General features: G+C 55.3%; 11 protein-coding genes across 11 annotated transcripts; 8 read left to right on the top strand and 3 right to left on the bottom strand.

Annotated features, from left to right (window-relative positions):
- Window positions 1-737: 737 nt before the first annotated feature.
- BCV69DRAFT_301910 (hypothetical protein) lies at window positions 738-2321 on the bottom strand (the record flags this gene model as incomplete). Its single annotated transcript, XM_025494617.1, has 1 exon — window positions 738-2321. One exon carries the CDS (start codon window positions 2319-2321, stop codon window positions 738-740), a length of 1584 nt encoding a protein of 527 aa, XP_025344890.1.
- Window positions 2322-2596: 275 nt separating this feature from the next.
- BCV69DRAFT_128070 (hypothetical protein) lies at window positions 2597-3339 on the top strand. Its single transcript, XM_025489199.1, has one exon. It carries the CDS (start codon window positions 2872-2874, stop codon window positions 3277-3279), a length of 408 nt encoding a protein of 135 aa, XP_025344889.1. The 5' UTR covers window positions 2597-2871; the 3' UTR covers window positions 3280-3339.
- On the top strand, window positions 3306-4313 carry BCV69DRAFT_301909 (hypothetical protein; the record flags this gene model as incomplete). The annotated part of the gene is made up of 2 exons (XM_025494616.1): window positions 3306-3339; window positions 3430-4313. 2 exons carry the CDS (start codon window positions 3306-3308, stop codon window positions 4311-4313), a joined length of 918 nt encoding a protein of 305 aa, XP_025344888.1.
- A 508-nt stretch (window positions 4314-4821) lies between these two features.
- Window positions 4822-5404, top strand: BCV69DRAFT_295756 (hypothetical protein; the record flags this gene model as incomplete). The annotated part of the gene is made up of 1 exon (XM_025493924.1): window positions 4822-5404. Exon 1 carries the CDS (start codon window positions 4892-4894, stop codon window positions 5402-5404), a length of 513 nt encoding a protein of 170 aa, XP_025344887.1. The 5' UTR covers window positions 4822-4891.
- Window positions 5405-6740: 1336 nt separating this feature from the next.
- Window positions 6741-7620, top strand: BCV69DRAFT_127641 (hypothetical protein). The gene has a single exon (XM_025489195.1). It carries the CDS (start codon window positions 6888-6890, stop codon window positions 7374-7376), a length of 489 nt encoding a protein of 162 aa, XP_025344886.1. The 5' UTR covers window positions 6741-6887; the 3' UTR covers window positions 7377-7620.
- A 243-nt stretch (window positions 7621-7863) lies between these two features.
- BCV69DRAFT_301907 (hypothetical protein) lies at window positions 7864-8624 on the bottom strand (the record flags this gene model as incomplete). Its single annotated transcript, XM_025494615.1, has 2 exons — window positions 7864-8213; window positions 8288-8624. The coding sequence occupies 2 exons, from the start codon at window positions 8622-8624 to the stop codon at window positions 7864-7866; spliced, it is 687 nt and encodes a 228-aa protein (XP_025344885.1).
- Window positions 8625-9746: 1122 nt separating this feature from the next.
- On the top strand, window positions 9747-12276 carry BCV69DRAFT_295754 (hypothetical protein; the record flags this gene model as incomplete). The annotated part of the gene is made up of 3 exons (XM_025493923.1): window positions 9747-10583; window positions 10726-10858; window positions 11138-12276. The coding sequence occupies 3 exons, from the start codon at window positions 9747-9749 to the stop codon at window positions 12274-12276; spliced, it is 2109 nt and encodes a 702-aa protein (XP_025344884.1).
- A 1129-nt stretch (window positions 12277-13405) lies between these two features.
- Window positions 13406-15263, top strand: BCV69DRAFT_301905 (hypothetical protein; the record flags this gene model as incomplete). Its single annotated transcript, XM_025494614.1, has 2 exons — window positions 13406-13513; window positions 13611-15263. The coding sequence occupies 2 exons, from the start codon at window positions 13406-13408 to the stop codon at window positions 15261-15263; spliced, it is 1761 nt and encodes a 586-aa protein (XP_025344883.1).
- A 1381-nt stretch (window positions 15264-16644) lies between these two features.
- Window positions 16645-17463, bottom strand: BCV69DRAFT_127571 (hypothetical protein). Its single transcript, XM_025489194.1, has 2 exons — window positions 17173-17463; window positions 16645-17077 (listed from the first exon to the last, which is right to left on the bottom strand). Exons 1-2 carry the CDS (start codon window positions 17349-17351, stop codon window positions 16705-16707), a joined length of 552 nt encoding a protein of 183 aa, XP_025344882.1. The 5' UTR covers window positions 17352-17463; the 3' UTR covers window positions 16645-16704.
- A 2731-nt stretch (window positions 17464-20194) lies between these two features.
- Window positions 20195-21333, top strand: BCV69DRAFT_127556 (hypothetical protein). The gene has a single exon (XM_025489193.1). It carries the CDS (start codon window positions 20428-20430, stop codon window positions 21196-21198), a length of 771 nt encoding a protein of 256 aa, XP_025344881.1. The 5' UTR covers window positions 20195-20427; the 3' UTR covers window positions 21199-21333.
- A 2515-nt stretch (window positions 21334-23848) lies between these two features.
- On the top strand, window positions 23849-26793 carry BCV69DRAFT_285765 (hypothetical protein; the record flags this gene model as incomplete). The annotated part of the gene is made up of 1 exon (XM_025493493.1): window positions 23849-26793. A coding segment is annotated over exon 1 (2362 nt), but the record flags the coding sequence as incomplete, so codon positions are not given.
- Window positions 26794-27434: the final 641 nt, after the last annotated feature.

Here is a 27434-nt window from a genome sequence, read left to right as displayed (position 1 = left end):
CTGATCCGCTCCGCCTCGATTGTAGAGCCGAGGCAAGAGGCGTACGGTCTCAAGCAGAATGAGTCCGATGCGAGTCCCTTCGTGCAGCAGGAGATGAAGATGAGCTGAGGGCAAGTCTTTCCACTTACCTCCTGGGACGCTTCCTTGATCCGAATCTTTTCAACCCCCCTGCATTGCCTTGATGGCGAAGGAACGCGCTACGCAAGCTTGAACTCTGTTCTCCTCACTACGAGTGTCGCTAAAATCGGTAGTGTCTGCCCTTTACTATCTGAACGACAGGCTGTCAGTAGTGGCTCGACGTCCCGTCAGTCTCAACGCTATCATCACGATGTGTTTGTGTGAGCATCGACTCGGTCGTTGCTGCCCTGCCTGGATCACACGTCATCAAGGGTCACGACGTTGTTTCATTGCGTTGCAGACGCCTTGGATCCTTGGAATCCTCGCAATCTCGTCATTGCTCCATCCTCGAACGGGCAGCGCCTGGATACAGCTCCTCAGGCTTTCCCGCAGTTTATACAGTTGCGTCTTCTGCTTTTTCCAACCATCGGCAGCTTCTTGATACTTTTCCCTGTTCGACCTTGCGCCAGAGTGGGGTCCTAGGTCTGATCTGACGCTTCAATGCGGGAATCCTCTGCTGCTTGCGCTGTTGCCGTGGTGGCTCTCCCTCGCTTCCTTGATGCAGTAGGCGGAGCTGGGGATACACGAGTGGAGCTTGTCGCTGGGGGTTCCGCCGCTGGTCAATCTGCAGCATGAGAAGGTGACACACCCGGCGTAGTCGTATGAGTATCAGGAGGCATGTCGGACTGTCTGTTTGCTCGTTGCTCCGAACCGGACAGAGATGCCGTCGAGAATCTTGGTCCTCGCTGACGTCTGGTGTTGGTCCCATCAGCAGACGACCCTTGTGGTGGCCCTCGCTCTCGACGCCCAGAGCGAGAGCTTGCGACTGAAGATACATGACGTTCTGCTGTTTGACATGTCGAATGTCCATCCTCAAGACCTCTGCGAGGCAACAAGTGGTCTGGAAAGTCGGAGGAAGAGCTAGACATCTCGTCATCTTCAAGGGCCGCAAAGCTGGCCTCTCCATCTATCATCTCGGGTGAGTTCTCCCTATGGTCTTCCCCACGGAGCAGTCTGCGGTTCGTTGCCGTGATCGGCTCTTCGTTTCCGTTCCTGAACTTAGCTAGCTTTCGACAAGCCCTCTCTGAAAACGCCGGAGATAAAGTGTCCCAGTGCTTCAGAATGTGCCTCTGCACCAGGTCATCTTGGACTTCTGTGTCCTGCTTGCGACAGACGATAGGAGGGAGGTCTTCGGCATACGCATGTACAGGACTGAGATTGCGCAAGCATGGCGGCAGTCTGTAGAAGATGCACTTGCTGGCTGCCCACAAGTCGGCCAGTACAGGGAAGGCGTCCAGTACCGACTCGTCGACGATTATGCAGGTGGGCATGTACAGTGTCTCTCCCTGGAAAGACCAGTATTGTTGCTCGACAGTTGCCGCTAGAGCCTGCCATATCGTCCAAGCGCTATTAACGATTGGTGTTCCCTCTTCGTCGTGCTCAGCGGGAGCCTCTCGAGGCAGGAGACCAAAGTAGGTGCGGTCGTAAATGGTAGTGTCAAAGGTCATAGCCACGACTGCCGTTGTTATGAGGTACTTGTTGCTCAAATCGCCTGGTGGGAGAATGGGGCCGGTCAAATCCTTGCATTTGGTATTGCCATTACAGAGAGTGATGTGCGCTTGGGCTTGGCCGACCCATATGATGTTGCGGGTGTCGTTGGGATCAAGGTACTCGAGATCCTGCCTGAACTTCTCTTCGGCAAGAGGATCATGAAGGCCAAGACGTACCGGCAGAGGTGTGAGTCGACCATGAACATCTCGAGCAACGAGTGATTTGATCTGATCCATCGGGACAACATCGCCGTGAGAAGCTACAATGGCATCCTGGAGGTCTTGCAGGCTCGCAGCTGGCGACCTCAGGGTCCTAATGACTGTAGGCACCATCTCGTCCGTGATCTTTGCCTTCTTTCTAGCGGGGGGGTTGATAGCGCTAAAGATCGTAGAGGGCATAGTCTCAAATTCCTCTGCAATCCGGGCCAAAGTCCATCCACAGTCGGCGTGCAGTCGAGCCCATTCGGCAACAGTTGCGACATCGCGCCTGACTCGCTTTCTCTTTGCCGGAGACGTTGTGGCCACCTGAGCCTGATGACTGGTGGAACATGGTTGCGTGGAAGTAGAAGGAGTTGGGGTAGGCGATGACGCTTGTGCTGTTGCGTCTTGGTACGGTGGAGCGGGAGTCGAGAGCCCCGGCACAGCCGAGGGCATGCTGGCTGGGTATCCACTTCAAGGCGCCTATATGGTTAGGTTCTGCGTCAGAAAGCTTCTCCACCCTGTAGCTTGATCTCCCGGCCTTCAGGAGATTGCTGCGTGGGTGATTCGTAGCTGGTGCATGAAGAAAGGGGTTGGTAGGTCAAGACGGTCTATGGCTCTGGAGATGACATGCTTTGGCTTGGTGTCATGACGATGAAATGGAAGAGTGGAGGACAATTCGTGTGATTCCTACGATAATTCTTCAGCCCTGACGTGGAAATCACCGCGCGGTGCCCAAATCCGGCTGGGAATACGATAGGCATCCGATAAATGTCCGCTTCATCCGATACATGCCCGACGCGTTCGAGGATTCAGGCTGAGGCACGAGATTGCTTGGCGGGCCGGGAAGGGCCTCAGCGCGCTTCCACCTCAAGCGCTGCAATTCGACCACCTGCATCACCTCAAGCCACCGACAGCGTGTGGTCTCTCTCATTATCGACCACCTCGCCATGTCGAGTCTTGGACCAACAGGACATTAGATCTCAGCATCCATGCGGAGAAGAAGATGTTGGGTGTTTCGGCCCAATGTAGCCATACACGGTGGTATTCCGCCCACTGCCTCACCAACTCATATCCGGCCGCCAATCATGAAGCGCAATTGGGCGCCACTGATGTGAAATTTTCACCATCGACTCTTTCCCCCCATCGTGAGCATGCTTTCCTTTCAACAACTTCGAAGCTCTTTCCACTAGTCATGACGATGGCAGTCCCTCTTGCCTTCGTCTCGTACACCGAGGGTCACACCCTCATCCTGTCCCGTCGCGTGCCTGAATGGTGGGAGAGCTGCCGTGAACGCGACGCGGAATGCTCTAGCAACCATCGCAATCTCATCCGGAAGAATATCAAGCTACCTCCATCGCACACACATCCACATACAATACCGAGTACTGCATATATCTTCAACACCACCTAGACTTATGACCATCTTCACGCTCGTGCATGATGGCATCGTCATCACCCCTTGAGCCCAGAAGTGAGTCGTGGAGAAGACACTGCGATACGCCTTCGCACACTCACTGACCTTAACGATCGCGGCCTTCTATCTTCTCCTCCTCCAATCAAGCTCGCTTGAAACCTCCCCAGCCCCGTCGCCAGCGCTCAGCCTCAGCGTCCAAACCCATCAGCCTCTTCAAGGAAGCCGTCAGCAACAATTGGTTCAAGCGAGGTCGCGCTCTCACCTCTCCTCCCGATGCTCCCGCACACCTTCGAGCTGGAAGTTTCGCCACCTCTCTCACTCCGATAGTAGAAGATGAGGTCGGCGTGGGTGGTGTAGTCGGACCTCCTAAGCGAAGACATCCCTGGGCTATTCCAGAAGCAGAACCAGAGCCAGAGGAATCTGAAGATTATCCGGAGATGCCACCTCCGCAATTTCTATCAACATATCTCTTCTACCTTCCCGAAGATGAGGAATGTCTAGCCGATGAACAGACCGACGATGCAATGAAGGATCCACACCGTCCTCTCCCAGCAGCATGGCCCTGGTCGTCGTCCACAGCAGCACCTCTTACCAACTTCCGCACGGGCTGTTGTCGCAATGGGCTTACTCCCTCGGAGGGTCCCCGTCCCACCTCCAACTTCAACCAGGAGCTAGACGACCTCCTAGTCCCAAGCATCTCAACGCCGTCTCTTTCGGACATGCCCTACCCGAACTTCACCACTCCCTCTCTCAAGTGCTACACGAAGCCACCCAATTCCAAAGAAGGAGGAGCAGCAGAGGCCTGCACGCTCTGCCATTGCCAGTGCATCTCCTGCGACTGGGAAGAAGGGGACCATTGCCCTTCTCTGCGAGGGGAGAGGGACTGTCCTGCCGTCCCAAAGGAGAGGGAGGAAGAAGAGGACAAGGCGAAGAGAGAGCAGACACCAGAGATGACTGGAGCTGGACAGGCGGGGAATGTGGCTGCTGAGAATGGGGTAGAGTATCTATACGTTGAGGGATGGGCGATTTGAATACGATCTCAAGGAGGAGCACGCTGGGTTCGATTATTGATGAAGAGGCTACTGATCTGCTCTGAAGATGTACGTATGATCCGTCACTCACAGGGCAGCAGCTGAGAGGTTGAAACAATATTGAGCTATTACTTTTAGACACTGACCCGTACCAGCAGCCACGAGGGAAACGTTTGAGCAGTACAGCACTAGAGTATTGGCTGCACATGCTTCAATTGAGCCTCCTCCTCCGAGAACGAGTGTGAGCTCTGTAGGTAGGCGAGCATCGTGGTCAAGAGGCAGAATAGGCTGCTCCTGCAATGTCCGGGTGTGGCGAAGTCTTCATTGTCTGCGTCACTATTCCGCCGAGAGGTGGGTGGGGCGACTGATTGCTGCGAGGCGGCCCCGCCAAGAGAGCGAAGCGGAGGGCCGTGCCCGCCCACGCGGCCATTCGCTTCGTCTGTCCACTTTTTGACTCCCCTCCTTCTCTCGTCCTCTTGCCTTTTGACCATATCCTCCATTCGCCTCTTCTCCTCACTCCCGACATCCTCCCTACTCAAAACCTCCCTCACGTGCTTTTGCAGAGCCCCATCACCACCATGCCACCCCACAGAAGCTCCACTGTCCCAGTCACTAGCCACACTAGTCCCGTAGATGTAAAGCCCAAGATCGAACACGATGCTAAACACACCCCGAATGTATGCCTTGCCTCCGACATCGACAAGAAGCCTAGTCCCTCTGAGATGCAGTACGACGCCACGCACCGCGAGCTCAAGGTCTTGCGAAAAGAGCGCGAGAAGTGGCGCAAGCAGAAGCAGGACCTCAAAGCTCAGCTGGAGACCCATGAAATGCTCTTGGATCTCTACAGTGATCAGAATGCTACCTACCGCTCTCTCCTGGCCGAGGCTCGAGATCGCCTGCAGAAATTGACCATCTACAAGGCTAGGGCCGCCAACAACCGCAAGATGCTCGTGGAGATGAAGAAGCACTTTGACAGCCTCACCATCCCTGAAGAAGACGAGGGAGAACGCACTGAGGACCATGATGACGGCCTGAGTGATGCAGATGATACAGGTGAGCACCAGTCCATCCCTGCTAAATCGTTTGAGTGATACGGGCTTGGCTGACGAAGTACATCTCCACACCAGCCATGTTCTCCGTCTTGCACGACAGTGACAATGATCTAGCATACTGAGCGCCAGCCTTGCCGACAGTTGTCCAAGGTGCAATGAGACGAGGTCAGACATCCAGCACCCGTCTACTGATCTCCGATGTCCTCCTTGCTTTGGCCATCCCTCATTTGCATTCCCAATGGTCCCTACATCTCGGAGTGTTCGCCACCAGTCTCATCGTAGCCGCCCAAAGAGGCAAAGAAATTGGCATATCAAGGAAGCACGACAGACCGCACATGTACATTTCCTGTTCATCTTGAGTCGCAAAAGCAGACAGAAATCCAGCATTACTCCTTACAATCTACTCTTTGCCATTGAGCTGAGCTGCGTGTTCCACCGGGCCTGATGCAGGGGTCTGCGTCTCTCCAAGCTCTTCGTGTTCGCTCCTTGACTTCCACGCTCTTGCGGGTGGTATCAGATGCGGCATCATGCTATCGAGAACAGGAAGACATAGCATATAGCCAGTGTAGCTGTCTTCTACGTCCATGAAGATCTGCGGCATCTGGACCGGGCAAGTGGCAGTATCAGCGTGGAGTGCTTAGCGCAGCGACGCATGCAGTGAGGTCCTCACCTCGAAGCTTGGACCCCTGCCAGTGCACTTCCTCACCAGGCTTACCGCTGCTTCAGCATCCTCCAGCGCTTGAGGATCGGTACCAGTACAACTGCTCAGCACCTGTACGTACGTCCACTGCAAGGCGCTGACTACGCAAGACGCACTGCACTGATAGGCGGGCCTCAGTCTCGGTCTCAAATCTCACGTCTCAGGTGCTGAGTGCTGGGCTCTAGAGCTCTGGGCGCAGGTGGGAGCGAGCGGGCGGAACGGGCGGAACTCCCTTGTGCAGTGTTGAGATTTTCGGTTCCGAACGCATGCCCTCAAGACAAAAGCCACGTCACCTGTCATCCTGTCATTTTCAGTCTTCTGTACCATTCATTTCATCTGTCTTCCCTAGAATCAAAACCCTGTTTCACGTGATCTTATCATGCAGGAGACGAGATGTGGAGTCAAGTCGAGCGCGTGGCTCCTTCCGCTCCTCCTCCCGCGACGCTGATGCTGATGCTGCGATGGAAAGGATTGAGGTGGGCTTGTAGCCCCTGACCTTTCACTCGATGCGAACACCTTGCCCCCCATTGAAGGTGTTGGACTTGAGTTGGACTATCTCTCTCACTAAGCCACATCCCAACTTGCATTTTCAAGGAAGGCCGATGGTGCCAAGATGTGCGCGATTGGTCCATTGTGCTCCCAGTCTCGCCTACGATTGTTGATGCAGGACTCATGGAACGAGACTTCGCCAGAAATGCTTCCTGGCTCCAGGCAAGACAGCTCGAGGGCGCTGTGTGAGCATACGAAACAAGGTCATGAGCCACATTCAGCTCGACTTCTGGTACGAAGCGGTCCCGAGGATGACCTCCGATCTACCTCCGCATGCGACCTGAGGGAAAGCCTTTCCGCAGAGCTAGAGTGGGCCTATACTTCCCTGCTGTTGCAAGATCCTTACACAGGTTCAGAAGTGTGGTCTCAGAATATAGTACTAGGCTTGCTACGAAGGACAATCTTGCTGGTGCTCTGGTTGCTTCTCATGCAATAAGGGAGAGAGCAGGAACTGGTACCCCGCCAGCACCTGGGACCACGCATCGAAGTGGCCTCGGCAGGCAGGCAGCGAAGCAGACTAGAGCGGGACAAGATGCGCCGGCTCTTGGTTCATCAGGTACATCCATACCACTGGAAGTTGTCCCCCACGTATCCATTGGGATCCCGACAGCCAACATGCATCCTCAGGCTGGAGGAGCTCGGAGGAGAAGGCTGGGCGGGACTATTGCTGATAGCCTAAGGGTCTCGAGGAAAGCTCTTTCGACGACAAGCTCTATCGGCACCATACATCAGGGCTCAGAGCGGCAGTCTTTCGGCGAGTAAATACTTGCACCGCATCGCAAACAGAGGGACTGGCTCAAGTCTGAGAACGGGACGACTTCACAAGCACGCGCAGAAGCTGGGAAGGGTACGCGGGACTCAAGCTCTATCTTTGTGACACGCAAACTCTAGTGGACTGTCATACCATCGATCTATTTTCGATACAATCACACAGGCTTCGCATCCGAGTTGGGATCTTCTTTCGATTGATCAAGAGCGGAGATCGCAGGTTGACGCAGGGCTGTCAGAAGCGAAGCAGAGCCATGCCTCGTTCCTCCGGCTGGTCACTTGACCTTTCCAGATCCGCTACTATCAGTGGAGGCGCCACCGTCTATGGACGCTCACAACATCAAACGGTCTGTTGGATAGCATGGTCGAAGTGATTCATGGATTTCTGTGGAAGGACCCGAGCGCACAAGGGTCCACCCCAGTCATGAGCTGTGACATCCTTCGTAGGACTTGAGCTGCTCTACCTTCAGCCTTTCATACCCTAAGCAGGCCCATCTTCCTTCTCAGACTCCTTAGCCAAACCGAGGCGATCTGCCAGACTCATGGCCGAGAATTGTCTGCCCGAAGCATGTATGCCAGCTCCAGGTCCAGCAGCAGCGGGGCCTCGTCCAGGGCGTACAGTCCCATTATTAGCTCGTAGCAGAGGCTGTGTCTGACTGCTTTGTTCGGCTCTAGCTCTGGCTGCCTCCTGTCTGATCTTCCGCGGGGAACGCCAGTCAGGCTTCCGGGCAGCGGCCTTCTTCAAGATCTCCGCGTTGAAGGCCTGGACTTCTTGAGGTGGCATCTGAGGTCGGCCACGCTCCGATGTATTTTGCTGTCCGACTGAAGCGCCTGAAGGCAGAGGAGACATCGACGTCAACGAAATGCAACCGTCGAAGGTGTCCAATACGATCTACTGTACTCACTTCGCACCCTGCGTCCCATATCTGGCCTTAAGGTGTCCTGCTTCATCCTCGAAGCGACGTCAGAGGTGGCCTCCTTAGCGCCTTTAGCCTGCGCTTCCGCATTGTTGCTGCTATCTTCGGATCCAGAGAGCTGCCCTCGCTGCACAGAGGTCGAAGGCTCGAAACCTACTTTGAAGGGACTAAGCTGATCTGAGGCTGGCAAGCGTGGCGGTGAGCCGTGAAAGGAATGTCGTTGCTTGAGATCTGGCGAAGTACTGTCGAGTGGCTCGTCCGTCGGCGAGGCTATGGACGAGGGTGGGGCTTTCTTGCCAAAGATCAAGCTAAAGTGTCGTTTCATGGTTGGGTAGACGTCAACGAGGATATCAGGAGCTTTAGACTAAGGAGAAGGAGAAGAGGACCAGTGGATCTTCCGTTGATCAAAGGAAGGACACCACTGATCGAAGAGGGCAAGTTGGCTCCGAGACTCGAAGGGAACTCGTCCCGGAGTGAAGAGCTCGTGTTTATCTTGATTTGTGGACCTTTCCTCGAGGAACTTCCCTCAGGAACCTTCTCTGGCGCAATTGCTATCGCGAGGAAGCGGTTTGGTTGCTGGACATCGTGCGGGCAAGCAGAACAATTTGGGCGGCACGCAGAGTTGACGGTGCCCAAGAGGGGAAATGTCGGAGCCCAGAAAAGGAGGGGTCAGGGCAAAAGCGGAAATCAATGGAACCTTTTTAGGCAATCTGAACCTGAGTGAAAATTGGTTCGCTCGATGCTACGCTCTCCATCACCATGAGCATCTCGATCGTCCTGGTCATCGAAAACACGACGACGATATAAATCGCGAGGACGAGCACCTTAGCGGGCTCTGCAGCGCTCGTAGCGACAGCAAATGGAGGGCAGTATCACAGCGTCAGTCGAGGTGGCGAGGGAGGGAGCAAGCGAACGATGTCAATGTTGCCCAGTGCGGGCCAGAAGTTGAAACCCTCAGCCCTCGGCGGGCACAAATTGGTCCCCATTTCTCCCCTTGTGGCCCCTAGCGACGCCTGCCCACAAACAATCTCGCCCTCGTGACCCGAACCCCTTACGTTTGCGGAATCCGAGCCTGAGCTTCGGCATAATCTCAGAGCCTCAAAGATGGACACCAACCAACTCGTTTGCTCTAGTCATCCCCCATGTGAGTCGAGGAAGGAGGAGGCTCGACAAGATCAGGCAGCAATCAGAACGAGCTGGGATGACTTTGCTCAAGTGCTTGTAACAGCCCCTCAGGCCTCAGAAGTTCGTCCATTGTTCGTTCTTCTTGCTCTCCTGACAATACCACGCCCTCTATTTTCACCATTGAGCCCGTTGAAGGAACTCTTCCGCCATCTTCGTCTTGACTCCTGACAGCCGCCATACTCGAAGTGTCCACCGTCAGTCTTGCGCTGGCCCTCAACCCTACCCCTTCCACTCGCCACTCACCTTTCCCGCTACTTTCAGCATGGAATGCCCAACTGAATACCCCTTCTTCCGTGCATCCGACGCCTTCATCTTTCCCCGTGTCCTCCTCCGGCTGCAAAATTTCAAACGCTCTGGACCCCTCGACCGTACTCGTCCCATCCTTTCGGCCGCTGGCTCTCTACTCAACCAAGATAAGCGCTACCTGAATCCACCAGGCGGACTTCCACCTGGAGAAAGTGGCAAGTATCAGCTCTACTGGCCTGACTTGAAGAGTGGCAAACCACCTGGAAATGGCAGAGGCTACCGAGCGAACCTGGGCATCGCAGAGAGGTGCAAGCTGGTGAGGAGAAAGACAGCACAAGAGGAACACGGCACGTCAGCGCAAGAACCTCAGCTTGATCCTGCAGCAGGAGGAAGTGGCTCTGCTACGGCTCGAGCAGGCTACGATATCGGTCCTTGCTCGTCCACAGAAGACAGGAACGGCAACAGGCAGAGGGAGCAGTTGCCTGGCTCTCGAGCTGGCCGATCCACGGACCAGCGCCACCCAATAGCCTCGACACCTCCTCCCACCACTGGCAACCTTCCAGGACAGGGACCATCGAAAGCTTTCACCTCTTTGAGTACCCTACGTACTATCTCTCGCGATCAAGCGCTAAGTCGCTCCATCAGTGTCAGCTCCGACACCAACAGCAGCGCGAGCACCAGATCTCCTACACCCGCCGTACCCTCAGGGTCGACTTCATCATCATCGCCAGAACGAGAAGCTATACCATCGGCCGCTTCAGAGTCGTCTGCTACCTACCCGTCCTACTTGGCCAGAGCAAGTGCCCTCCGTCTGTGCATGAAGCGCTATCAGGATTTGCCCAAAGAGGAGAAGGTGAGTTCGAATCTGAGGTCGAGGTCTTCTTGCTCAGCTACTGTGCCTAGATGGAGGCAAGACGCAGAAGAAATGAGAAGATTGGGAGGTCAGCAGTGTACTGATCCTTCTCTTCATACCGTCCATTTCTACCGTCACCCAGGAGCGTCGACCCCTCTACAATCCACGTAGCACCGACAAGCTTAACCCGTATAAGCACTTCAAGCCCACTCAATACCAAGCTGCCCTTCGAGCCTCTCATCAATACATGATGAGACACATCGATGCCCTCTCCCGTAAGTCATCTCAGCAACTCACTGCAGAGAGAATCTGGAAGGGACTCTGTGGTATGTTTGAAGAGCTGGCAACTATGTTTCCACCGTTGTTGTTGGAGGAGATCAGGTGGCCGAGCCTTGAAGAGGTAGAGAAGAGAGTCAGACAGGAGCAAGACAGGCGACAAAGGCAAGAGCAGGCCACGGAGTCAGCTACTACTACACCTCTTCTGCCCACGAGCCCGAGCCTCCCTCCTGGTATTTTCCCTCTTACGGCCGCTGATGGCACTCGCATCGATGCAGCTGGACGTCGTCTTGCCTCGCCTTCTGTGCCTCCTGGTACTGTACCACCCTCACCTCGTCCCTCCAACTCCTCCAGGCGATCTCTGGCTAGCTCCTCAGCAGCCCGTAATGCTCGTCGACGTCAACGCAGAGCTGAGCGGAGGAATGGGGGATCTTCTTCATCTCCAGTCGTTCATCTTTCCGAATCCCAGCCAGACTTCGAACTCACCTGCAACTCCACCACTATCTCAAGCTCGAGACCAAGCGTAGCAAGTACCTTCTACGAAGACGCCTTCATCGTCCCACCTGCCTTCCTCACCGCCATCAAACGTCTTGATGCTCGTCTGCGCCATATCGCTTCTGATCTGGGGTGTGAATATGAGGAACGTTGGCCTGTCTTTGTCCCTGTATGCAGGGTCGAGATGTTGATGTTGATTCAGATGGGACAGATTGCAGATGCAGCTTCTGAAGTGTTGAAGTTCGAAGCTGATGGAAGGTTGCATCGGCCCTTGTCCGACTTGGAACACGATGAGGACGAAGAAGAGGATGAGGATGACGCTATCGTCGCTGCTGGGAGGCAGAGACAGACGTCGAAGAAGAGGAAGAGGCCAAATCAGGCGGTAAGACGCAGAGGAGGCAGACGCCCACTGTCTGACTCCATCTCAGGAAGTCCTGTCGCCAACGACGATGACGAAGATGAGGAGTACAGCCTTGCCGACCTCGAGATGTACGATTCTGACGATCCATCTGGAGGACTGATGGACTTGAACGAGCCCAGTCTGCCAAGCAATCCTTCCATCGAGGTCCAACGCGGAGGAAGAGTTGGAGGCCGACAGAGTCCATCCTTTGCGACTCTGCGTAGTGGTGATGCCAGTGCAAGCGGTAGCGGCAGTCGAAGAGCTTTCCATTTCGACAATAGTAGGAGCATGTCTCGGGATCAGCGGAACGACACTCTCCGGTCCACCTCCAGTCGGCGCCACAATGAAGTTGATCACACGCGCAACAGGGACAACGTCTCTGATGCGAGTCTGAACTCCAGCCATCAAGAGGGACCCGACATGCAGCTGAGTGCGGCGCAAAAGGCTACGATGTACCTTCAAGGCGGCTTGTGGAGAATGCTGAAAGCAGACGTGTACTCTGATGAGGGACTGTGGGAATGAAATGTCATTAGGATGTGGAGTGGAGTATAGACAGTCTTTGAGGTTCCCTTCCTTTTTCTCTTTCTCATACGCCAAAAGTCGACGCTGGATGTCAGCCAGGGTACATGGCTTTGTCTCGACAGCACCTCTATTCCCCTACTCTCCCTCTTCATCAATCAACTTGCACAACAGACACGCCTCGGACTATCCAGGCTGCTGGAGGCCGAAGACTGAAGGCAGGAGGGACACTCGCCTACTCATCTCGAGGTGCGTACCTGATGAAGCACCACCTATCCGAGAGAGGGTGCACCCCATCCTCCCTTTCACTGGCGCTCATGTGCAAGGGCAGAAGCAACGGCAGCAAGGTCTCGCCATTGCTCACCTGTGGATCTCCGAGCTCACTTACACCATCAGCTTCTCGACTGCTTGAGTACTGTCCCTTGAGCTCGGACGATTACTTTCTTCTTGCCTTTTGCCGGCTTTTTCCCGGCTCTTGTCCTCTGCGAGGTAGCAGCTTTTCCCTGGCACTGGAGCGAAGCAGTGGCCGAGGATCTCAGAGCGGACCGTCGGCCCAAAGCGTGCCTGAACTGGTGTTTACAAGCCCCGAGTGGTTCCTGAATTGATTCTGAATGCACTCCTTCCATCACCCTGTAATCGACGCGGGATGAAAGGATGTAGGGGGAAGGAGCGTGGGTAGGGCCCTGGATTCCTTCCTGGCTGGACCTCTTGCCCTCATTTCCTCCCTCTTTCCATAGCTTGGTTGCTGTACGATCTGCTTCACGATTGCTAGCGCGTGGGCGAAGAGCCATCAGAAGAATGACTCAATCGCCGTGCGCTGCTGATGTGCTTGGAACCTTTCTGCCTTCGAAAGCTTAAGAACCACGCTCCTCTCGAGGCATGAATACCCCTCGCAACGGAGCATCAAGCTGGTCAACCCAATTCGGCCTCTCTTTCCCCACACAATCTCCCTTGGGCATTCCCTCTCCCACATCGAGATTTTCAAGCCAAACTCAACGACGGTGGACTCAAAGTGGATATCCCGACCAAGGGAATCCTCTGCTTCCCTTTTCTGCTTGCTCTGCTCCCTCACGATCGAGCAAGGCTGCATTGTCTACTGGATCCTACATCCACCCTCTCCAACTCCCACAGCATGCCATCTCTGCGTGAGATATTGAGCGCCCTCTTTCTGCCCTTCAGGGCTCTGAGGAATCAGCAACAATCCTCGACACCAACATCATCGTCCTCTTTATTGCCTCGGGTTGTCGTCACTCCTCCTCTCCCCTCGTCTACGATTGAGGATCGCCAATGCACCGTCACTCCTCTCGCTTCAAGTCTTTGCGCATTTGGATGAACAGGGCGTGGAGCTCCTGCAGGAAGCCATAGACATCCTCCGCTCTGGACAGGACTCCCGCTACGCCTCCGAAGCACTGCAGATCGCGACACCGAGCGGTGAACCTTGGGCGCACTCCGCCGTTGCTCAACCACACTCCTCTCGCTGGGTTGGACAGCCGGAAGACTTGGCCGCCTGGCTGAAGCAGTTCTGCGAAGAGCCAGCACCCGCGCAGACATGTCATGAACCAAGCTGCGAGCGCAAGTTTGGAGAACACCTTTTCTTGAACGACTGGAGACTGTCATTCCTCGGCAACGCATCGGACGACCAGAGCAGCAGCATCTTCCGCAAATTCTTCGATAAGACACGCATCATTCTGAGCGCCTCCGCAAGCGCTCTACTGAGATGGACCGGTATCGGCAAGCTCTTGACCCTCGCGGCCACCCAGCGTGTCCTCTGCTGGCGATGTGGATCCCACTTCTGCCAATTACACGCTTACAGACCCGCTACGCTCATCCTGCACCAGAGAGATGCCGGCAACGTAAGAGACACGCTTGAGGCTCTTTGGCGAGAGTCTGCTGAGGTCAGCTTTGATATGGCGCTAGGCACAGACCATTGCGGAAGAGCTCGACTTCCATCCGCTAACGGCTCCCTGACTGGCCACTTACCCCCACGCGAGGAGTCTATCAAGCATCGCAATTGCAAGTTGAGCCTGCTTGGCTTTGTCAAACGCTTCTGCTCGCACACACGTTCTCATGCTCAGACTTCGACGGACTTGGAGAATGGCCTCTACTACGAGGTTTCACCCGGCACCTTCTACTCCTTCGAGCCCATCGAAGACCACACCGTCTTTCCTTCTTATACTGCAGCGTCCTCTGCTCCGTCGGTAGCTTCTTCTGACTTGGACCTCGACTTCTCCTGCAGGAGCACTCCAATCTCTACCCCCGCAACCTCTGCAGGCCAAAAGGCACTCAACGTCATGGGTGTTCCCACTTTCCTTCTGCGCGACGGTCGACGCATGCTCATTCTCCCCGATGGACGAATCCTGGTACGAGAGCGTGTGTGTGACCACTGTCACAGGACCGTTTTTGCAGCTCGAGGAAACGAGCTGAGCAGGCGCAACAGGGAAATGGAGAAGCAGAAGATGCGCCGATGGGAAGGAAAACAGAGGCAAAAGAAGGCAAACGAGACAGGGAGACATCAAGGCAGCCAGGTCTGTCAGAACAAGGTGGTCAACGTTACCGACGAGCAGATCCTCCAAGCACTCCAAGCTGCCGTTGACGTCACAACCACGACTACCCCCTCAAACTCGTCTTCTGCCTCCTCTTCGAGGCACAGCAGGCGCTCTCATCCCCACGGCGCGTACGAGAGAGCACCTCGCCCTCCTTTGTCCTACGAGCAGCAGCTACTCCACCCTCGCGTCCCTCACGTCGCTCAACTTGGGACACCATCCAGGAGCCACCCAGGTCCACACAGCTACAACTCTCTCGACGTCAAGTGCTTTGGTCGAGACTACCACACCAGCGGTACCAGCGGCGCGAGCGACCCCGTCAACCACACCCACGAGCCCACTCCCCCGGCTGCTAGCCGTAGAGGGGACGGAGCCGGACCGGCTCGCGGACGTGTTCAACTCTGGTCTGCGGGCTCGAGGTCTCCACTAAGATTGGCATACGTCTAGATGTAGAGAGGTATCGGCATCGATCCCGACTTCAAGTGGGCTCTCTCAGGGCCAGCTTCAACGAGTGAGGACTACGCTTGGACACTGAGAGAGAAAGCTGCTCGCTGGGACTTAGTCTGGGGACAGGGAGAGATGCTACAGTAGTGCAAGAGCCTGGATGTCCTCAGCTTCCAGACTTCAGCCTCAGCGCGATGAGTTGTCCTCATTCACAGGTCAAACGGAGAGGTACTTCGCCGTCATCACCATCAACACCTTCACGCCGCGGCGAGTCATCGTCTCATATAATTCTTCTCAATACGACCCTCGTCTTCTGCTTCCTCCAGCCCAGATCGCCCAGCTCTCACCTCACCAAACGAAGACGACACAAAATCGCTCAGTCACGCCATCTCAGCGTCCTCACCAGGTCACGAGAATCATCTTGCTCCATCTCTCTCTACTCGCCTGCCTTCGTCTTTTTGCTTATATCTCCCCACATCCCCTTCCGTTCTTACCCCGTCCCCTCGAGTCGACAACTCGGTAGTGGGAGGCGAGAGCAGAGCACTGCTCCCTCTCCGCTCTCCCATCTGTGGCGAACACGCCTTGCTCCCATGTTCTCATTGTCACTTCCCTCGCCACCAAAAGAAAACACAATATTTCTTCCTTCATTTGCCACATCGTATCGAACAGGGCGTGAGGGCAACGCTAAGGAAAGTGCTAGAGAAAGCGCCATAGAGAGCCTGTGTGTGTGTTCTCGAGGGGAGTGGCTCATACAGCACAGTGCAAGGTGGCACGTAGAGTGAAGTGAAAGCAGAAGGATCTTAATGGCAGAAGCGAGGAGCAGCATTCGACCATCATACTGCATTGACTGGTCTCCATTCCCTGCATGGTCAGAGCAGGCGGTGTCGGAAGGCCGTCAAGGAGAGAAGAGAGCTGAAGAAAGGTCGGGAGACGCTAGGCTGTCGTCTTTCGTAATAGTCTCACTGTACGGGCTCCACCTGATTCTACCATTGTCAGACGGGTCGCATTATATCAGATTGGAGATGAACACAGTGCTGTGTGTCTAGAATGTATATTTTGAGAGGTGTACTGCGATTCAATTCTTTACAGGATGGCGTTTTGTAGGACGAATACATACATACAGTGGCCTCAGAATCTGGTGCCCGATACCCCATATTCTGGGGACGGCTTGCACTCGATCGGCTCACATGGTCCGATGAGTATATGTCAAAGTCCCTGCGACTGTGCAAGGGTGCATGAGGCGTACGAAGTGATTGCTGATGGAACATGGAGAGCAGACATGTACAACCCCTTTGAGGTCCCTGATAGATCATCGTATGGCTGAAGATACTGAGGAAGGGCCTTGACTCTTGAAGTGTCTCACTCCAGAGACATGCGCAGCTGACTGATCTCTTCGCCGATGGCGTTGGTAGATCATTGGGCTCCGTAAGCACGGACTCGATCTCTAGCGCGCTGTTGAGCCCGAGACACAAAGGGCATGCTGAATGGGCACACCACGCCCCAGGGCCCAGATCAGCATGGGTGACTGCTTGCCGTCGGGTGATAGCAGGAACAGCCACAAGCGAGGGCGACTCTCCTTGACCACACGAGAGGGCTCTGCATCTTGGGGTACTCCTGGCCTCTTGGCAGCGTCCGATTCATCTTCAGTCGCAGACGTCTTGCCTCGTCGCTCTCGAGCCACCTTTCCGGTTTCTGACAGCAGGGCCAAGTCAGCCTCGGAGATCTCGATACAAAGGGCGGGGGGAGCAGCCTTGTTCTCCTTGTCTGCCTTTCGTGGGTGAGTAGACGTATTCCTCTCCATGTTGTTGTTGATTGGGCTGTGGGCAGCGGCCGTAGCAGAAGGGACAGCATCAACGGAAGAGAAACAGTCAGTGTCGTGTACGTGCGAGATGGACAGGATGGGGTTACTCACAGGGCAAGACGTTGAACCCCTCGAAAGGACGAGCGTACTGATGATGATGATACTGTACGAAGCCAGTACTCACCGTGTCCATCGATATGCCCGTCACGTGAGCATCCTCGGATGACGTCAACCTGTGTATACCAGCGGTGAAGAAGCTGATCTACTTTGTTCTCCTTATCCTCTCCCATCTTTCAGCTGCTCCTTCACCGCGTCCAGCCTTTCCTCTCGTTGGCTCAGGCGCTCTCAACAGCCGGAGCACATGCTTCCAGCGCATTGATGGGTGCCGTGAGGTTTGTCGGCCGGGTTCCAGCTCCTAGAGGGTCGTGCTGGCTTCAAGTCCTGGCCAAAGCTGGGTATACCAACGACCAGCCGTCTCACCAAGTAGTTTGACCGAAACCGATAAGTTAGGAGCATTAGGATGACTGGCAGTAGGCAGTAGGGGCAGTGAGTCTATCAGTCGTTGGGCTCAGCAGCTGTAGAAGGGCTCAGATTGGAGCGAAGCAAGACTTACTGATAGAGTAGCTGAGTGATTATGGAGTTGATATGGTAGTCGATGGTTGGAGATGCTTGTGGATTGATGAGTGAGGCGGAGAGGAGTGATGGATGAAGAGCGAATCCAGGAGGGGCCGTTCTGGATGGCTATCTTTATAAACACAGGGAAGGCGAAGGAAGGAAAGGCAACAAGAACTGCGTTGCCTCGTAGCATCACATTGAAGATTGCTGTGGTTGATGTCATGTGACGATCGCGGGGCTCAGAGCAATGGACCATGTGTTGCGAGCAAACGTCGAGGACGCTGGGAAGGAAGTAACGGAAGCGTCAGAGCAATGTGACGACGACGACAAGACGAGCGTTGCTTGGGCAAAGCTTCTTGCCTCACATCGACCTTTACGGCGGATTCCTTCCGCGACTGCCGGAGGTACGATACTCACAGTGCTTCAGCGCGAGCATTGTATCACGTTCCCACCGGACTTAAGCAGAGTCAGGTACCAGCTACCACAACCCTCGCGCCCATCTACAAAGCATCAAAGAGCAACTTCAGTAGCGGCAGATACATTGCTGAGCCTCGCCGAAAAGGTCGTGCAGAGTCCTCGAGGGTCGCGATGCATTCCGAACGTCATATTCGGGGGGAGCAAAGGCGCAAGAGGGCGACAGGAGGCGCACTTGTTTGCTACCACACCCCCCCGATCTAGACGCTGAAGCAACAGAGAGTGGTGGCGGCCGCTCTACCGATCGGAAGTCTCGGCTGCGTATTCCACTGCTGAACATGACGTACTGGCCTCGCAGTCGTCTCCGGCCAGGGCCATGCTGCACTGCAGGCAGGGACGGTACAGTGCAGGCCTTTCGGTCATTGAGCACTCGCAAGGCGTCCGTACGATGCAGAAACTTCTCAGTGTGGAGCTGAGCACAAGATCCGGTCTATAACCTGAGAGAAGGAGGTCAAAGAGGATTCTCCATGTTGATGGTGGTGAGGGTCTCAGCGAGGTTGCGGTGAGACGGAAGTTCGGCTGCTGTGCGTCAGGCTCGGAAGCTCAGCTGCACATGGGCGGAGCTCGGAACGGAACGGGAATCTTTCGGACAATCGAACAGAGAGACTGCAGCAGATTTCCATTCCACCTCGCCTGTCCTGTCTCCTGGCCTCGCTGAAGCAGTGACATACGATGCCAGCATTGGAGTCATTTCTCACAATCATTCGATAGATACAACTGTCTTGTCATGGCCTCTCTTGCGACATCCTCAGACCAAAGACCCAATGCCATCGTAGATCAGACACGCGTCCGAACCTCCGCGTCCTTCTTTATGACACTATGCTTCTAGCTGCTTGGCTGTGTCAGACTCCAGCTTCAGCCTCCATCTTTCATGCTCTTGTCAAGAAGAACGATGTGCGCTGTCGGCGAGAAGAGGTATGAACGAAATGCTTGTCAAATGTGGAGGCTGAGCCGCATGTATCCTGCCTGGCAGATCAGGCCCATCGTCTCTCGGCGTGGCTGGCGTTCTCAAGCCCAACATGCCTACACAACCTTCATTCCGTTTCTCCTCGACCTCTTCGACCTACTCGGTCACTGAAGTCGCTGAGAGCTTCCCTCAATAAGCCCAAAACGGCCGACGCTAGAGGTGACTGGCCTCGCACAGCATCCCCTCACAGCACACTCCCGAGACTGCTGCTGGCTCCGCACAGGTCGATGCTGCCGTCCAGGCGAGCGTCGCATATTGATGCCGAAGGGATGCCATTTGATTTCGAACCTGAACTGCTATGGTAGCAACTCTGGCCGAGTCGCTGGCGCAATCTCCCGAGGCCTCTATGGGCTGTTCATGCGGCCGAGGCCATGGTATCCTGGCACACTCTTTCCTGTCTGCGTGGCTCCCGTGAAGGCTGTAGCTGAGACTTCTCTTCCGACAAGACATCCCACACGAGGCGAAGGCTGTTTACGACTTTGAAAGACTCGCTGAGACAGGAGGGGAGAAGCGAGGTAAGGGGTGGCCTCACTGGACCCAAGCCATCGAGGATGGATGCCGGTGAAGCGGGAGAGGTCTTCCCAGCTCTGATGGCCCAACGCTTTCTCGTAGAACCAATGAGCCCTACCTTCCGGCAACGAGTCATCCACACTGTGACCCAAGGACGGGCACAAAGGCCATAGACATGAGGGGCAAAGGACACATCCCACATGTTGCAGTCTGTCCGCGCACGCTCTCGAGCTGTCTTGATCGAAGAGACCAGAAAGCGCAGGTCCACTGCGCCCGCCGCATTCTGCCGTTGCTGAGATAAGCTAGTATAGTACATTGCGTAGATCAGCAACATGGTATAGTCGCCAATCCCACATTGGCCTCACGATGTCAAGCAAGCGTGAGCAAATTGGGGGCCCGACACTGGCTGTACAGCAATTCTGCAGCCATGATCTGCTACGAGCAAGGTTTATTCGCCTTTTGCCATCCTTCAAGCTGCTTCACACTCCGTGCATGCTCAAAGGTTGCAAGCCCTGCGATTCAATTGCCATCTCATTACGCTGCAAGGAGTTTGCTCACTACTTGCGCGTTCACAGGCGGGCGAAGAGGCTCGCAGCAAATTTTTGCGCAAGAACAAAGCGGGATTACCCTTAACTCCGGTCAAGGAGGATCGCGACCATCGAACAGTTGCTCCGGTGCGTACCTGATACCGCGCAGAGCAGGAAAGGGGACAAGAGAGTCCCTCGTACCTTACGCGTCTTATCCTCATCACCTTCTTGTCCTCTTTCCATTCACGCCACCTCGCGAGGGCTACCAATACCATGACCCTGCGACCACCACCACCGCCTCCTCGACACGAGCCCGCGGCCCAACCTCAGATGTACGACTTCATGCCCGCTTCCGAAGTCGATTTGGGCACGTCTATACCACTTTATCCGCCCCTTCCCACGCAGGACCAATCCGGCTTGACCACGCGTCCCAGACTTCGACTCAACATCGACCCCTCTCGACGAAAGCCCGTACCACAGCTCTACAGCGGGCCAGTCACGCCTGTCACCGCAGGCTACGAGATTGAGGATCCTGAGTCGTTGGCGCCTCCTCCGTGGATGGTCTTTGAGCCTCGCTCCACTGATGACGCACCTGCGCCGCGCATCACAATCGAAGGAGGGTCCCCGCTGGAGCGCTTCCCATCCGTCTCTCATTACCCGTTCCAGCCTCAAGGACTTCCTTATTCAATTTCAATGGCAGAGGTAGAGGCGACGACTCGAGACCACAATCAGGAACATGAGCACTACGAGGATGAAGGAAACACCCCTCCTCCGACTGGACCTGGCATCGATCTCGGCCTCGATGTGGACTTCCGTCTCTTCGATGCTCTTCAGGACGAGTTGCGACTACCTCTCTCTACTGCTCGCGCTAGCAGCTGCACGCCTCCTCCTCGACCTGTCGTTTCCCTCAAAGAGAACGAAGAGGCAGAACTCAAGAGCGCTGTCAGAGCTATGCTCGCGCCATCCAGGAAGGAGCAGCCCAGCAAACAGGAGGCAAACCCAGCCACTGCACCTGCGGAGTTGCGAGAGATGAGGGAGATTTAGAGTCAACATCAAAGGTGAACCCGAGAAGTCAAGGCGACACATCACCACCTCTCCACTTCACCATCTCACCATTTCACCACTTCACCACCGCACCACCTCAATACGTAAGACGCAAGCAGAGAAGCATGTTCGAGTTGAAGTTACTCGGCAGCACATCGGCCAAGAAATTGCCTTCTCCCATGCGTGCCTTTTCTCACTCAGTCCACTCTGGGTACAACGCATGCTCTTTGAACCAGCTGACGAGTCATTGTACGCCCCTCATTCTGCTCCATGTTCAATGTAGGGCCAGTCCCAGCACCAGCTTCATCTCCACGGTCCCAGCCCATAGCAACGCGCCATCTCGCCTCTGACAGCTGTGGCTTCTCCCATCCAGCGCTTCACTTCGATTCATTTCACATTGTTCATATCCAGGTCGAAGAAATAAATACACGTCACCTGCTTTTCTGCCCTTCCCTTTCGCCCTGGATGCAGTGAGAATGACCTATGGCTTATTCTACTGTAGCACAACAGGCAACAGACATAGGGGAGCTTGCCTTGAGTACTGCGTCGTATGGTACTGATTCAGAAGAGATATCATACACGCATTCTTGATTGACCTCGCCTCAAAACGCCAGAGGACGCACGTACGGTAAATCTTGCCCCGCTCAGCATACAGGCATATCGCTGCTTGGGTCCTGCAACTGCCGTACTGTCGCACAGCAGCGAAGAAGCCAGACATGCCAGTGTGAATCAAGTGCTGGCAGACCCTTCTTCCAGCGCGCCGACTTCCAGAGACAAGGGAGGGAGCAGTGGCCCAACGCAGTACCAGTGCTGATACTGTACATGTACTGTACTGATGCATGCAGAGCAGTGAGATGGTTTACTATACTGTACTGCACGACTGCAGAGACGAAGTGAAGGTGCGCTGGTAGCCCGGTGGTAGTGTCCATATTCGACCGTTGGAGACGAGGCCAAGCAGCTCTTCTGCTTGGTATGCAGTGAAATCCTCGTGCGCTGATGGGAGATGGAGTTGACTCTCTTGTGTGTGAGGAATGGGAATAGGATGGTGAGGTTGGGGGACGCAGCATCTCAACGCGTGAGCACCGCCATCTGGCAGGTCTGCTTCACCTGACTCTCTTCATGAGATGTACCTCACACTCGTGGTCGCCGCTCCTGCAAGACATCGGGATCGACCGTATCGTGTGCTTGTTATAGGTGCCAAAGCTTGCGTGATTGAGAATGCCTATCGAGCGCGCAACAGTGGCAATGTGACTACATACATTCCCTTGTTCATCCCGATGCCAAAATTCCTCTCCTCACGTCCCGTCCTGGAGGCTTCTGTCAGAATTGCACTGCTTCTCATCTGAGTCCTTAGCCATGGATGGCTGCCACAATACAGAAAGAGACTCTTGACCATAACGCTTTCGACATCTGAGGCGGGCTGGCGCGATATTGAGTCGCATGGGGCCCGAGAGACGAGGAGGTGCAGTAGGGCGAAAGCCCAAGAGAGACTAAGGGCGATATTTAAGTACTGTACATCTGACGCTTTGACGAGTGACAGCGTCCTGTTTCCAGCTCTCAATCATCGTCGCTTGAAGAACGCCGACGATGCCCATAGAGAGCCGTGGGAGAGCCATGCGGTGAGAGTGTCACCGCTTGTATCGTGTGAGAGGTTCCTTCAGGAGCCGTCTCTCAAGAGAGCCTCCTACTCCTAGCTTGAATTACAGGTGGAAGCTAAAGGATGCTTCCATTCGCGCCACAGTCCGACACATATCAGCGATACGTGTTGTTTTGGATAGCTAAATGTGTTGGTGTCCATGTCTCAATGCGGTATGAGGACAGCCGCTTCGGATAGCATTCCTAGCACAGGTGCAGAGGTCCGACCTCCTGGGTGCGCTACCTGCAGAGCCGAGAGGAAGAGGGGTGATATAGCCATGATCGAAGACAGGGACTGCTTGCCTTCGTTGATGGTAAGAGAAGTGGTTCTCGCGAAAAGCTTCCCGAAAACCTGCCAGACAGCCAGAAGTGAATCTTCGTAGACATCGGAGGCGACAGCACTGCCATGACGGCCCAGTTTGAAGCAGAAGCCCACGATCCACCAGATGACCTTCTGAGTTGTCGTACTGGACTACCAGCCACATTCGTATCGGTCCCATTTTGATTTGTCTGCTGTTCTCGCAAGGGAGGTCGAAGTTTCTGGCTGGTTGGCTGCCCGATGGTCCTTCTTTGAGCCATTGCCCTGCCAAGACATCAGAAGGGCGCCTGGTGTGCTGCTAGTGTCGTTGAGCTGTTCCTCCTTGACTGGCGGGAAGTATTGAGATCGCACTGCCACTGAGGTGGACTGGAAGACTTTGTTGATGATGACTCTACACACATCGACTAGGAGGACAGTGAAGAGGCGAGGTGGTGAGATGGGATGCCGAAGTGGGGGGTGGAGGTGGTGCTGGATGTGGGCTCAGGGCTCGAGGCGATGGCAAGTGAGCAGTGAGTGCTTTGTCGCAACGAGGAGAAAGTGGCAAGTGCACGCAGCACACACGCGTCGCTCTTTCCGTCTGTACTCCAACACCGACACACGCGGCGCAGCGTCATGGCAAAGACTCACGAGGCAGGCAGAGAAGTTGCGCCACAGCAAGCTACACTACGCTGGTCTTTGGACAAGTGTGATCCATGCCGCGACTGTCAGAGGGAGGCTCAGCTCTTGCCCTCCTTCCCATCCATCCCATCCCATGAGATCCTGCCACTCTTTTGCATTCATCCACCTTCTTCCGAACCCACGTCTCTCTCACGATCCAGCTTCCCCCAACGCACCCCTCGCAGCCTCCCCAACCTACTGTGGTCTAAAGTCCGCCTGCTCTGCACTCAAAGCACCTGCATACATGCGCCGTTATGTCTAGCTCGAGCAGCCTCTCTGATCCCGAGAGCCAGCTTGATGGCAGCGCAACAGAGGATTCTCACCCTGGCGTGGACGCTGAGGAAGACGGCGAGGGCGGAAGTGGGAGCCAGGCAGAGTCCACTGAAGACGCTGAGGGCGACACCGACTCCGAAGACCAGAGCGGAGCCCAATCCAAGACTGGCAATGAAAAGACCTCGAACGCTCAACAACCACCTACTGGCTCTCCAGCTGGCTCTCCTTGGAGCCCGGGCAGCGACTTTGAGCGCGAGTACATCGATCTGCCTGTCGTTCAGCCCCACCGCCGAGTCAGGTTCAGAAGTCAAGCCGAAGCCTTCAGCCAACCTCGAGTGGTCTCGCAGCGTGCCCCCACTGGACGCTATCTTATCACCAACTCAAAGACGGGAGACATCGAGATCCGTCCAGCAGCGTACATTACCTGCGACAGTGACTTTCCCCACGGTGAGGTAGAAGAGGACGATCCTCATGCTGATGATCCGATCTTGTGCATCGTATACGGACGCTCAGGAAGGGGGCCCTGTGGAGATCGAGCGATTCATATCCGCTATCCTGGCGATGGAAGATTGCCGTACATCCCTCTTGGAGACATCATCATCGAGCGTGAGGTCGAGCCAGGTCTCGATCCCACGTACCCTCACCTCATGTTTGTAGGGCACGACGCCCCTGGTCCATGCACAAGCTTCGTCAGGGGCATCTCTTCTGTTCGACTAGGCATTGAAGAGAACATGTTCGGAAAAATCTGGACATCCGTCGGTGGCGACCCGAGAGTATGTCTTGACCTACCCCCAGCACAGCGCCATCCGATCGTGAACTTCGAGGACGACGACGATGGGGAGCTGAGGTACCATGATAAGCACTACTGGGTCTGTGCACCTCTGGATCATCCACTCAAATGCACAATTCTCACAAAGCACGGAGGGGAACCTCAGGAAGTCGACCTCGCACGGATCCTTCGCGCGACCAATTCAAACTTTCTTGCGGATGCAATAGTCACTATGAGGCGTAACGACTGTGCATGGGAGGAAGGCGGGCTCGGTCGTCGTCAGTGGTTCCTCGACATCAGGATCGCGAGTCTGCACTTGCAGGGACTCAGCAAAGCTCGCTCGGCTCAGCCGCCACGCTCTGTACATGCTGTTGGCCGTGGGCAAGTTGCCACACCTGAGCTCGCTCAGCTGTTCAGTCTTTGTCAAGCTATTCAGCCCATTATTACCTCGGGTGAGGTGCGCATTGCCAGAGCTCCTTCCGCTGCGACTCGCTGTGTCCCAATTCCTACAGCGATGACCGGCAAGCGTAAAGCTCTTCCAGCCCCTGTGCCTGAGAATGCCAAGCGACTCAACAACCGAACAATTCCCAATGCCAGCGCTGCGAGTGCAGCCAGAGCTAAGCCTGCCGCTACTGCTGAAGTCTCTCGCGAAACGCCAGCCCAGCGTCCATCTGGCGCTGCTGCTCAAGCTCCTCCTCTTACTCAGATTGCTTCTCAGGGTCAGCCTCATGTTCAGGAGCGAGTTGAGGCCCGAGCTCAGAAACCATCTCAGGCTGCTTCCCAAGTTCAGCCTCAGTCCCAGGTTCCCGCTCCTTCTAAGGTTCGTCCTTCTGCAACAAGCCAGCCCAAGGCAAAGCACAAAGCTCCCGCCACCAGCCCCCTCAAAGTTCCAGGTATTCCGCGATCGGGCGTCTCACCCATCATCTCTGTTCTCGACATGACGCTGCAACCACCACCATCTGGGTCATCGGCCTCGTCCGAATCCTCATCCGCTCCGTCTTCTCCTTCTCCGGCGGCAGCTCAAGGTCGAGGTGGAGCTAGACCTCAAATGCAAGCTCAAACGCAAGGCTACCCAGCAGGATCAGGTTTGGCTCCTGCTAGAGTCGAGGACGCGGCAGAGGCTGAGGCTGATGCTGAAGTTGGTGCTTCCGTTTCGCCAGGAAATTCGGACGGTACTCTTGCTCCTGTTCCTGCGAGTAGGCAGAGATTGGTCCAGATCAGGGGATCAGAAAAGGCATCGAGCGCTGCCCCTCTCTCACCCTCATCTACGACGGCACATGAGCACTCAGCTGCGCACCCGACTTCAGCTGTAGCATCACCAGCTTCTTCCATCTCGACATCAGACTCACTTTCTGCCCGAATCGCCACGCCTCGAGCATCTCAGCGACGACACTTCCACAATCAAGCACCAGCGTCACCTCAAGCTCGAGATCCATCTCAATCTCGTGGAGGTGTACCCATACGCGAAACTGAAAGCGCAAGCGCAGGCCTCTCGATCTCCACGCGCCGAAAGGTTCGGCGTAGGAGGACCCTGCAGAGGATCGGATACGCACTTCTTTGGCTCGATGACATGAGTTGAATGAGCGAGAGAGCGAGCTGCTAGCAGATTTGGAGAAGGTGTGCGTGACCCGCTTGCAGTGAAGCTTAGATGGAGTGAAGGTGGGCGATGCATGAGTGGAGAGAGATGAGAGGAGGGACAAGAGGGAGATGATGGGACTGATTTGCGGGGCCAAAGGGTGGAGACACAAGCACGCACGAGAGGCGAGATAGAGAGCACAGACAATGGCCGTTGTTTTCTACAGATGGGTACCAGGTCTTGCTCAACACCGATACGCTTCCATTCCTGAATTCTGGGCAAAAAGCAAGATCAGCGGTCCCAGTAGCGCCCTGTTGCCTCTACCAGCCTTCCCCGTCTTCTCATTGTTGTCGTAATGGCCTCACCAAAACTAGTTGACACCTTCGACCGTTGAGCTGTGCAATTTCTGCAGCGGTTCTGCCCACCTTCGAAAGATGATGAAGAATGCAGGGCGAGAGCTTGTGTGGTCACAGGCCTGTTGAGCGGCGGATGTTCCGTGAGTGAAGGACGTTACGGGAGGAATTGGAGTACTGTACACCGCTCAGCGGAAGCTGCTGCCTGCGGCTCGTAGGTCCCTGCTTGTCCTTTTCAGCAGAATGGCGTCTCGCTCTGTGCGTGCTGTCCAGTTCCCCAAAGAGGAGTCGAGATCGCGAGGATTCCTTGACGCTTTGCGCCCCAAAGCCGGACTCGTGGATACTGTATGTTCCGCTGAGCAGATGAGAAGAGGGAATGGTTGCATCTGCTCGTAGACTTGACACCGGAGGTCTCTCGGTGGTCTGTAGAGGGTAGAGTGATCAGTAGGGAGGAGACATTGAGGAAGAACGGCCTGGCTCGACACTCGACTTACCTTGATCTTGACCTCAAGAGGATGTCTGCCCCACCACGCCAGTGCGAGAGAGCTAGGACATGAGTGGGTTCGTCTTGCCCTGTTCCTTTCTGATCTATCCGACTTCCTGTGACATTGAGAATACCTCAGAAGCTGGCTCGTAGGAAGCGAAGGTGATGTA

The sequence above is a fragment of the Pseudomicrostroma glucosiphilum genome (genome assembly GCF_003144135.1).
Source record: "Pseudomicrostroma glucosiphilum strain MCA 4718 unplaced genomic scaffold BCV69scaffold_21, whole genome shotgun sequence".
NCBI classification, from domain to species: domain Eukaryota; kingdom Fungi; phylum Basidiomycota; class Exobasidiomycetes; order Microstromatales; family Microstromataceae; genus Microstroma; species Microstroma glucosiphilum.
This window is presented reverse-complemented; position numbering and strand designations above follow the sequence as displayed.

Excerpts from the sequence above, each read along its gene's own strand:
- BCV69DRAFT_128070 (XM_025489199.1), top strand. The coding sequence starts at position 2,872 with ATGTTGGGTGTTTCGGCCCAATGTAGCCATACACGGTGGTATTCCGCC.
- BCV69DRAFT_127641 (XM_025489195.1), top strand. The coding sequence starts at position 6,888 with ATGCGACCTGAGGGAAAGCCTTTCCGCAGAGCTAGAGTGGGCCTATAC.
- BCV69DRAFT_127571 (XM_025489194.1), bottom strand. The coding sequence starts at position 17,351 with ATGGGAGAGGATAAGGAGAACAAAGTAGATCAGCTTCTTCACCGCTGG. Across the intron at positions 17,078-17,172 it reads GGGGTTCAACGTCTTGCCCT|CCCAATCAACAACAACATGG; the intron begins GTGAGTAACCCC and ends CGCTGCCCACAG.
- BCV69DRAFT_127556 (XM_025489193.1), top strand. The coding sequence starts at position 20,428 with ATGACCCTGCGACCACCACCACCGCCTCCTCGACACGAGCCCGCGGCC.